The 11,206-nt window shown below is 48.3% G+C and overlaps 1 protein-coding gene across 1 annotated transcript in view; it reads right to left on the bottom strand.

The window, feature by feature from the left end:
• Nucleotides 1–11,206, bottom strand: part of zbtb4 (zinc finger and BTB domain containing 4) — a 24,957-nt gene that overhangs the window by 1,076 nt on the left and 12,675 nt on the right. Inside the window, exons 4-5 of the mRNA XM_020585909.1 lie at nucleotides 10,877–10,964; nucleotides 9–5,282 (exon numbers count right to left, since the gene is read on the bottom strand). Coding sequence (XP_020441565.1) covers nucleotides 9–5,266 — 5,258 coding nt within the window. The 5' untranslated portion in view covers nucleotides 5,267–5,282; nucleotides 10,877–10,964. The remainder of the gene's footprint in view (nucleotides 1–8; nucleotides 5,283–10,876; nucleotides 10,965–11,206) is intronic.

The following is an 11,206-nucleotide window of genomic DNA, read 5'->3' as shown; positions in this document are numbered from 1 at the left end:
CATAGAGCAGCGGGTAGGGGTCTGGATAAAAGGGCAGCTGGGCCAGGCCCCCGCCATTAGGGACCATCACTTTTCCCAGTGGGCCAAAGGGAAGAGCTCCAGCAGGATAGGAGGACATGAGCAGGTTTTCCTCCTGCTTCTTACCAGAGTGGTAGTTGTCTGGCACAGTAAGGGGTAGGGGATAATCCTGGGCAGGGTAGCCCGATGGGGTGGCGTCCCTCTGCCGAGAATCTCTGGAAGAAACAGTGTCCTGGTGATCCGGCTCAGGTGGTTGGGGTGCTCGGGGGAGAAGCAGAGCGTGGGCAGAGGGGCGGTCACCAGCACCAGCTGCTCCACTGGGCAGTGTCAGCCTGTCGAGTCCCTGTGAACTGGAGTGAACCTGGCGGTTGGCTTGAGCTAACAGTCCAATAGTTGATGGGGACCGGCAGGGGGACTTGGAAGTGTGCCTGTGTGAGGAGGATCCATTCATAGTGGTTTGAGTGGGGATATATTTGGGGGAAGGCAGAGGACTCAAGGGCTCCTCTTTAGGGACCAACAGAGCAATCTGGTCCTCTGGGGCATGAGTGACTCGACTCATCTGCTTGGCCCTCTCTAGCTCTTTCTCTCTCTCTCTCTCTATTTCCATGTCCCTCTCCCTTTCTCTCTCTCTCTTGAGCTCCCTCTCTTTCTCTCTCTGCCTCTCTACCTCCCTTTCTCTCGCCAGTATAGAGGACATGGTCAGGTCTTGTGCTTCAGTGGGAGAGGGACTCCTGGACAGGGACTGAACTCTGAGATCTTGGACCAGAGGTGCTTCCTCATAACTTGCACGCAGAAATATAGCACTCCCACCCTTTCTCTCTCTGTCCATAATGACCCCATCCCGTTTCACGAACCCCCCCTCAGAGTTGGGAGTTGTTGTCATGGAAACAGAAGGAGCAGCAGTAGTTATTCTGGTCTGCAACGTCACAGGCACACTGGGAGAGGGGTTGGTGGGTGCCACAATGTGCACAGGACTCGGTATTCTGTGGATCTGGTTGTCTGTGTTCTTTTTACTGAGGGTGCGGTAGTCCAGACATTCAGGTCCATTCATGACTAGCACACTCTGGAGAGTAGAGGGTGTGGCAGGCATGAAATCTTGTTTACTGGGTGTAAGGTTAACTGGACTGTCTAATGGAAGATCTGCAATTTGTGGGCTGGGCTCTCTCTCTGGAGCTGGATGTGTGAGCTCTGTTAGTTCAGGTGTGTCACTGGATTCTGACATCTGATGTTTATCTGTCAGTTCACTGAGATGGTCTTCATGCTGCTGTGATGCCAAACACTCACCACTGCTGGGCAGGTCTGATGTTGAATAGCTGATAACTGAAACAGAAAGAGCACTGGGAACCTGCCCTTTTTCACTCTCTAAGTCTCTGCTAACAGTGTTAACAACTGTCTCTGTTGTTTTTGGCTCTGAAACTTCATCTTCCCTTTCTCTTTCTGGTGAACTGGATAACTCATGGCGGCGGATATGGCGGGTTAGTGCTGAGGATGTCTTGCACACCTTGTGACACTGTGGACAGGTGTGTCGTGATAATGCTCTTCTGCTCAGGCGACTTGGACTAGAGCTACTCCCTACTAAGCCCACTTGCCCCCCCTTTTCTTCATCATACTTTGCAATTTCTGGTACAGATTTTACACCGCCACCTTCAACGTGGTCACCAAGCACCACCTTAGGGGGTACAGAGGGTGCCTCAGTTGGCTTGGGATGCTGGGCTCTCTGGTGGTCTTCCAATTTATCCCTCAAGGGGAAAGTGGCTCGGCAGAAGAGGCATACAAACTCCAGCAGGTGGCTCAGCTCATGTTTGTCTCGCTTTCTGGGGCTTGAGAACCAGCGGCCACATGTACCACACTCTGCTGCATTCCCATTGGTCCAAGGTCGCCGCTTTATTCCTGTAGGAGCCACTGAGGTAGACAGAGGAGACTTCGGAGAGTGCAGAGGAGGGGTAGAAATCTCATGTCGGGTCTCCTTAATATGTCCTTCTGCAGCTTTGTTTTGCTCCTTTAAAGGGGCAGAAATATCATCTTTCTTTTTCCCCTCTCCCTTGTCTCTGTTACCTTTAGACAGTTGTTCATCCTCCTTAATATTCCCATCCTCTTCCTCATCTAGTGATTTCTCTGGTTCTTTATTCACATGGTTCTTGAGCCTCTCTGCCCTCCTTTTCAGCCGGATGGAGCGCTTGTACTTCAGTTTTCTCTGCCAGCTCTTGACCCTCTGTAGATGTGCTTGGGCCTTTCTCTTAGGCTTGTAGGAGTAGTAAGGCCGCCATAAATTATCCTCCATGTCATGGTCGCTCTCCTGCTCACGCACCCCCTGACGGAAGTAGTACTCCCTCGCTTCATCGGGGGATTTAGAGCTCTTTTTTCTGACCTCCTCCTCACAGTCTCCTCCCTCCTTATCCCCCTCTGCTTCCATGCTGGCTCTGTGGTGGAGACGGTGTTTATGGTGATGGTGGTGGGAGTGAAAGTGCAGTGGTTGCTTGACTTCTCGCACTGATGATGTTTCACTCCGTTTGGTTTTTGGGGGAGAAAGGTTCTTGTCTCTCCTCAGGTCTGTCTCAGAGATGCTACGTTTTACTATGGCTTCCTCACCAATACGTACAGTAATCTGGCACAGTGGCCCGGCCTCTTTGATCTGTGACCCTAGAGATGCTGACAGCTGCTTTGAGCTAAAGATGTCACTCTTGTTATGGGATTTGTGTGATTTGTGAAATAATCGGCCTTTCTCTATATCCTGTCTACCTCTCGAGCCCTCGTCTGTGGTGTCTGAACTGTCTCTGGACCTCTTTCTATGGTTGTCTGCACTATGCCTTTGCTTTTTAATTGGCCTAGGGCTGCCCTTGTGTGAAGTCTGACTGTTGCTGGTTTCAGGGGATGGGCTGCTCACTGGGTTTTTGTCACTTCCAGAGGTGACCTGGTTGCTATGCACAATGACAGAGGATGATAATGCTGTTCCATGAACTATGACAGAGGGCTTTGTATGGCCATATGTTATCACAGAGGGCATACTTGTTTCTGTGCCTCTACCATTCTTGAGAGTTTTGGTTTTGTTGCTACTGGACATTTTGAAGCTGCCACTGACTTTTCCCTGCTCTAACTCTAGGGTCTCACTATCATGTTTTCTAACATGGGGCATGTCTGTCTGGGGGAGGGGTGTTAGTGAGGAGAGGTCCCTGTGCTCAGCAGCCACAGAAACAGGGAAGCCATTGGGGAAGGCATCTGGGTCAGGCTTTACACTCTGAGGGTGGGCCCCACTGATGAAGCTTTGTATGTCCCCAGGGTCCAAAGCACAGCCCAGGCCAGGCAGGGAGAGGGAAGGTGTTTCAGTTGATGGCAGTAGCAGGCCATTATGCAAACTGTCACTGTAGGTCTTGTAGGGCCTCTTCTGGGAACGCATGGGAAGAAGGCGGTAAAGCTTAAGGGCATTAGCTTTCTGCTTATAACCCCCGTTGGCTGTCTTTTCACTGGAAATGAGGCTGGGATTAATCCCATGGATAGTCTTCTGGTGTGTTTTTAGATTGTAGTAGGTAGCAAAGGCATCCCAGCAGAAGATGCACTGGTAGCGCCGCTCTCCTGTGTGCCACACCTCGTGCTTTGTGCGGTACTCTGCCAGGGCAAAGACTTTGTCACAGTAATGGCATGGATATTTGCGGCGCCAGGAGTGCACATTTGAGTGACGCTTCAGGCTAGACAGAGTCATGTAGGAACGCTCACACACAGAGCAGAAGTAAATGACATTGCCATCTACCACCTTCACAAAATGGTTCTCATCGCCCGCCAGTAGCTCTGTGGCTGCTGCATCATCACTTTGGATGCGTGCCAGGAGGCTCCGTGCTTTCTTCCCTGGCCGTGCCTTACTGATGTCTGTTTGTCCTACAATCACTCCCCCCTCCACTCTCACCTCACCCTCCTCCAGTGGCTCTTCTTTTGGCTGTAGAGTGAGAGAAGGAGGACCCAGGCTACTGGAGGGTAGGTTTGGCACTCTGCAGGAGGCCTCATGGGACTGCAGTCTCTTGCTGTGGATGAAGACTTTGCCACAGTAACGGCAACTGAGTGCACGGCTACCGCGATGCAGCCGCATGTGGACTGTAAGGGAGGAGGCAGAGCTGAAAAGCCGACGGCACACTCCGCAAATCAGCTCAGGCTTCAAGCTGTCAGTAGGGGAATAGGAGGATGGGTGAGGAGGTGCGGTAAGACCCTCAGATGGGGGCGGAGGTGGTGATGGTAAGGGGGGAGGGAGGTGGAGGGTGGGTGGGTGAAGACTTGGTCCATGAGGGCTTCCCACTTTCCCAGCAGGTCTCCCTGTTATTTTCTCCCTCCTCTCTGCATCCCCGCCTCTTTGATAGGGCGATGTGCCCAGGCTGAAGAGGATCTGGGCAGTCTGAGAGGGCGAGGCTGTGCCGTTGGCCACCCTGTGTCTCTCATCCCATCCATTTCCACCATAACAGCCCCCTAAAGACCCGCTGGAGGATCTTTGGGGTGACCTGGGAAACTGAGTCTCTGAATTGAGTTTGGAGCACTTTAGAGGAGGCGGGGATTTTATATCCTTTCTGAGAACTGCATGAACAGTCATGGGAGATGAGGAGGAAGAGGGTGAAGAGGACGGAGAGCTGTCATGCCTAGGGGGCTTAAAAGGTCTGTGCTTTACATCCATGGTAGCATCCAGTTTCCACAGTGAACCCTCATCTGAGCTCTTTGAGGATGGGCGCCGTCTGTGGGGGGAAGGGGAGGATGAGGAGGAGCTACGACCATGGCTTGGGGATGTCAGAGAGGCTGGGAGAGGGGCGGCACTAAGTGGGAAGCTTAGGGTGATTTTTGCATTTTTAGGTCCATCAGACATGTCCTCCAGCCTGTCATCCATCATGGCCTCTCCTCGGCCTCCATGCCTTTTAACTTTCATCTCCAACTGCTCAGCTTCCCCTTCCTCCTCCTCTTTTTCAGGCTGAAAGGCCAATCCAAGACAGCAGACTGGTTTGTGTAGTCCTTTGATCTTGTTTGAGCTGTACAAATTGACAGGCGGGTGCAACAGTGAGGAAGTCTGAACTGGGTGAAGGGTGCCTTGAGCCACAAATGACAGTGGCGGAGAAGACAAAGGTGGTGACTGCTGACTCTGCTGATATGTGGCGTCCTTAGCTGCACTATGTGTAAGGCTGCAGAGGGGGGTTAGCCCAGTGGCCAGGTGCTGTTCACTCAGATGTGACTGAATAAGGCCCACATGGATGGGGTCCCACGCCTTCTGACCAGACACCATGACCAGCCCCCGAAATCTGAAAAAAAGTCAGAAAGAACTTATTAGCATTATAAACATTCTACTATATATGTACATGTACAGTTACGTGAAGTAAAAATTAACATTGCACCCAAAGCTTTTGCAGTAGCAGCCATGGTTTCATGGAACACTTTCGAGAAACGACAAAGAAAACTGAATGCCCCAGCAATGCTGAACTCCAGCAGCTCAGCCAGGAATGGTAAATGAAAGAGCGAGAGTGTAGGGGGAAGGAATGAATCTGCGGCAGCACTGGTTTAGATTTCTGCGTGCCACAGCCAAGCCTTCAGAAAGGCATTCCACAGATCCATCTCTCTCGGCTGTGACACAACATTCCCTATGCCTAATTGGAAGGCATTCAGATTTAATCAAGATTGTCTCAGAATAGAGTGTTGACTTAGATCTGTGGCACTAACGCACATAAAAATAGTCCCACTCTTGTGCTATCTGAGCAAGAGCCTTGTTAGCCATTCCTGGCCATGGCTAGTATTTGCCAGACATGACTTTAACTATTTATTTGTGAAGCCAAAGGCAGGCATAAAGGAAAGAGGTGAAGAGGAGAAGGGAGGGAGGGTGCACTCATATGCAAGGAGAAGGGGTGTTTTTCCGCCCCCTGCATCCGGTGCAATCTCAGCTAAGCTGTAGAAGATGAGCGACAGGCCATTCTCATTTCCATTCTAATTTGACTGCCATGGTGGCAGATGCAGTCCTCCAGCAATTTCTCCATACATAGTTGCAGATTCATGTGCGATAGGCAATGTGCTGTTATTACTTATTTAAAAAGGTTCATTTGTTGAGGTCTGCCGACTGCAGACTGCGGAGAAGAACAGGGACAGTATAGGGCCATAATGATGTGACGAGAAGAAAAATCCTCAGTCATGCTTTTCTGCCTGCGTTTTCAAGCAGCAAAGCAGCCAGGAAGGCAGGCTGCTGTAAAATTCCACAGGCCGCCCAGAACAGGCAGAAACTAGGTCAGCACTGTTATTGCAGAGAGAAGAGGAGGGAGAGAGAGGGTGAGGATGAGGGAGAGTGAAAGGGTGATAGAAAAAGGGAGAGAGAGAAGGCGAGTGAGGGTTAGTGAGAGAGCAACAGACAGAGAAGGAGAGAGGAGGGGTTTGAAGCAAGAACAGTCAGACACACTGCACTGTTAGACAGACAGAAGCCCAGGCAAACACTAACACACACAAAAACAACCAGCACCTAGACAAACATACACATATACATTCACAGAATTTACACTACGCTGGACATACGCTCATACATGTCCACAGGCAAGACAGACAGGTGTAAACAAAGTACGTCAGCATGACTGAGCCCACTTGTAAATGACATTCAAAACCAAGAGTCTGAGTGAAACACAGCACTGAGAGTGAAGGCACAGGTGGAATTAACTCGTCAACAAAAGGGAAACTGCGTGTTCAGTATTGACGTACTTAGTGCAAACAGTGGCACACACTTGTTGTACAGACAACAATCCAGTTCAAGGCCTAGTCAAGATGATCTGTCTGAAAACAAGGATGTACAATCCTGTCTCACCAGGCTTGCCATATTTTTTTGCTCTGCTCTGAATCAGGCCTTCATTGTCACTCACATTTACTGAGCGGTTAATGTTGTGCAGGAAATCCCTTATGGCAAGTGCCAGACGGCTACAAGTGGGTGGACACACTGACAGACAGTGCTAATGCTAAAAATTTCACCATCTCATTTGATGCTTGCGCCGCGGACAGGAAAATGCGTATGACGCCCCCTCGCTCTTTTTCTCCCTTTCTCCCTGTGACGCACACAGCTGCTGCACAAGCTGAGCACGCACGACTCGCTGTCTGACTGTGACAGGCAGCTTTTAACACACTTTGAATGCACTGGGTTCACATTACACAACGAACTGTGCGAACAACCACATAGGACATGAAGAAAAGCACTATTATCTCGTTCTTATAAGCGTAGATGAGTGGATATACTAATAAACACACCCTGTAACTCTGAGACACAAACAAATGTGACCGTGAATGTGACAAGGACCCTACAGCAAAACCAAAATAAACAACAACCCTGTTCCTACACCTCTCTGCGACAGGATGTTCTGCACAAACATGTCGGTCGGCCTACGAAATGTTCATCTATTTATGCTTGTGGCACCTCCTAGCACGAACAGGTGCTCAGCTGGTGCAGGACAAATTACTAACTAGCAGGTAAACATAGCACACATGATACAACGGGCTTTCATATAACGGCAAGAACAGAGGCATACTTTTAGCTGTATAGCAACTGAATTTGTATTTCATATCAAATGGCAAAGGTAAACACTGTCTGCTTTTGAATCTGGGAATTTCACTCTTTCAATGTTAAGTCAGTAGAAATAGCACAGATTAGTCTCATTCATTAAAACTGATTAACACAGGGGAATTAAAAGTGCTGTTTCAGCCAATAATCCTAGCATTGTCTGCTTGATTTTTGGGACAAATTCAAAATAAAAGTTTTACTATTTTACTTTGAGATACTTTGGTACCAGCATCTGAAATCATGGACTTAGTGATGATGGACATTAGTTAGTAATCCACTGAAATCAGTCACTAGAGACATCACTGCTGGAGAGGCCATGTAAAGCAAAAGCCAGGGCGGCAGAGGAGTGTGGTTGGTGCGCCAGCTCAGGGTCCTGAATCAGCCATTGAGCAATCTGTTTATCCCACACAAAACTGGTACTTGTGGTGAGAGTCAGGATTCAATAACCAGTAACCACACTTCTTTTTTGCCAACTTCCACCTCAAAGGAAATTCCTCTAAAAAATCTAACCACAAGCATTGTGCGGTTATACAGTTCAAAGAGAAATCAGTGCCAACAAAAACTTCATTTGGCTTTTAAAATGAACCATTTTGAACTATTTGGTACAGTTTTTATAACTGAAGATTAAAGGTCTCATCCTAACAAATTACATTTTTAATACTGCTTTAGTGGCACTTTATTTGCTTTCACATTTTAATATGAATATAAACAGCTGGCATTAGTACCAAAGCCTCATTAAAATTTCTTTCATAAAATACAGCTTAAAATAATCACGGTTTCTCTAGTTTTCCCAGTTCTCGTGCTTTTTCTCACCACAGCCCTGATTGATTACAACTTGGGTCTTATTTTCATAGTTTTAGCATCACTGCACTCACAAAAGGAGCTGCTGTAATCCAAGAACACAGAAAATTAATACATGGAGAGGAATGCGGGCAGTCCAGTGAGTTTAGAGGTGATCTGAAACACTATTTTGAGGTAAAACTGACAGTGAGTACACATGAAATGTTTGTATGCATCACACTGCACAGGAAACCTGTGTGTGCACAAAGCTACAGTAACCTTACGAATGCACTGAAACAGGACGTCGGTCTGTAATTTGCATGTTTAGTCTTTATATTTCTTCTAGGCATTTTCACTGCATTCACAGATGTTATTATTAGTGACAGTCAGTACTACAGAAATAAGTTGTAATAAACCAAAAGGATCCTTTAACTATATCTTAAGCAAGGATGTGCTGTTATCACGTGTGTTTGTGTACGAGTGTGTGTGAAGACTTTAGGGAAGTGCCTGCAAGCCGGAATGTGGGGGGCCTCGGTGTTCCAGCCGGTGAGCCAGCGGCAAGGAGCATGCGGGAAGAGGAAGGTGTCGGTTGGGCTTTCTCCCCAGTGAGGGGCAGCCAGAGGGGCCCAACGATCAGAGCAGCAGTTGGTCTGTGAAGAGGAGGGTGTGTGTGTGTGTGTAAGAGTGTGAGTAGGGGGGCATCGTTAGCAAGAACAGCTACTGAACTCTCCACAACCCCCCGGCCAAGAGAGCGTGGAGGAGCCAGCCAGATGGGATAGAGGGAGGAAGGGGAGGAGGTAAGGGTAGGGGAAGTTTGTATGGGCTGGGGAGTGGTTGAGCACAGGTGGTAGCAGTGTTTGTGGTGGAGTGAGCAGGGGATGTAGGGGTAACTTCAAACACATCTCATCCATGTTCACATTTCATGGTTTCCATGTTTTACAGATCTCCCTCAGCATGCTACCTCCTCCTCATGTGAAGTTTTCACATGCCACTCAAACCTGCCCATGTTTAAAATACGTTTTCCACTGTCTGTTAGCTCTCACCCCAGCACATAATGCCCATAATTCTGCTTGCTTCAACAGAATCACGGGAGGCATTAGGAAACAGTAAGGCTGAATAGTACCCCTGGAGAGCAGTAACACTACACTGGTGACCTTTTTGAGGTAATTTCCCCAAAATCATTTTCAATTTGATGCAGAGTCCCTGTTGAAGAGGCTGTGATAGCCCTATTGGTGTTCTGAGCCTACAACCAAGAAACATTTGAGTAAGGATGATGCATGCTACAGAAGTCGTTACATACTGCAAGTATAACTATGGCGGTTGACAGAGAATGAAGCTCTGCACCAGCTTCCTGAATGCAACTGCACTTTGGTACATCAACATCCTTTATGTGGCTTTTCAAAATAACTGCATAATGTAAACAAAGCAAACCATCTTCATCTTGCAAACCACAAAACTTGCACACTAGCATTTTAATGTCCAGGGCAGAAAAGGGCTTAAAGGCAGTTTCAACAGACATGATCTATCTAATGCAAGACCCAAACAAACATGACCAAAATAAAAAGGCTGCCCCCACTGTGATGACATCATCTGTGTGGCACCATACAGGAGCGAGAAACTACACTTCCTATTATCTGACCTATGACCCTAATCCCTAATGCCTGTGGCAGTGTGGGTCATATTTTCCATACATTAAACACAGGGCCTTGGCATGGCATCCATGGAAACCAGGAACATGGAGTAGTTGGTAGCAGATACTGTTGTTTTGGGGGGGGTTATGGGCAGCAACACCATTGTTGGTGACATAAACATGCCGTCTGCTGCTGTATGACAACCTCCAGCAAAGTAAGAGACGGATAAAATGGAGGACAACCTGAACGTCCCAAAACTGAAATAAGAAACAGAAACAGACGGAGGAACTAGAAATGTTTACTATCGCCTACATCCAAGTTTTTCTTCCAAAGCACTTCCTCTAATGTTGCTCCTAAGTTGATGGGTAGGGGTGGGAGACTGACCCATCATGTTAAGACCCCAACAACAAAGCTCACATCATGTTTAACACCTGTTCTGATGTATGGAGGCCGCCCCAAGTCTACAATGAATTACACAGACGAAAGTGGCTTCTATGAATTAAAAGTTTCATCACAATCTCAAAACGAGTCATTGCTCTTTAAAAAAGAACTGCGTGGTGCGCCAGCGACAGAGGGGAGGATGAGGGAGACGAGGCCTGTTACTGGCACACACACACACACACACACACACACATACGCACAGACAGCCTCAGCCACAGGCGCACACACACATAAATACGCTTCCACAAACACACACTACATAAATACGCACACCCATCAGCACTCATGCCCCAACACAAGCACTGTAAAATAAAAATCTTTTCCTCCTCTTCACATGCGTAGCAACCAGCGCCACAGCGGCGGAGTGGAGCAGAAAAACAAGCAAGGAAATAACAGAATTCAGCCTCTCTTCCTCTTATTCTCTGTCTGTGTCTCAGGAAGGCAAGCATACAAGAGAACGTACCTCGGAAAACCTCCTGCTGCATCTCTGCTGCGATGTGTTCTCTCCCCTCACACTCCCTCTCTCCCCCTTGGTCTGTGTATGCGCACGTCTGAGTGTGTGTGTGAGAGAGAGAGAGAGGGAGAGAGAGAGAGTGAGTGCGGGGAGAGGCGGCGCGCACACATACATACAGGCAGCAGTGTGAAGACAGAGGGCAGGAGCGATTCTCACACTCGAACTTGCTTGCTCTCCCTCACTCACTCCCTTTTCTTGCTCTCGCTCCCCTCTCACTCCAGTTTTTGCCTCTGACACACAATTCTTAGTGTTTTACCTATTTTTTTTTCCAGCAAGTGA

The sequence above is a fragment of the Monopterus albus genome, unplaced genomic scaffold (assembly GCF_001952655.1).
Source record: "Monopterus albus unplaced genomic scaffold, M_albus_1.0 scaffold384.1, whole genome shotgun sequence".
Taxonomy (NCBI): domain Eukaryota; kingdom Metazoa; phylum Chordata; class Actinopteri; order Synbranchiformes; family Synbranchidae; genus Monopterus; species Monopterus albus.
Note: the sequence above shows the minus strand (reverse complement) of the source record. Positions and strands in the feature narration are given on the sequence as shown.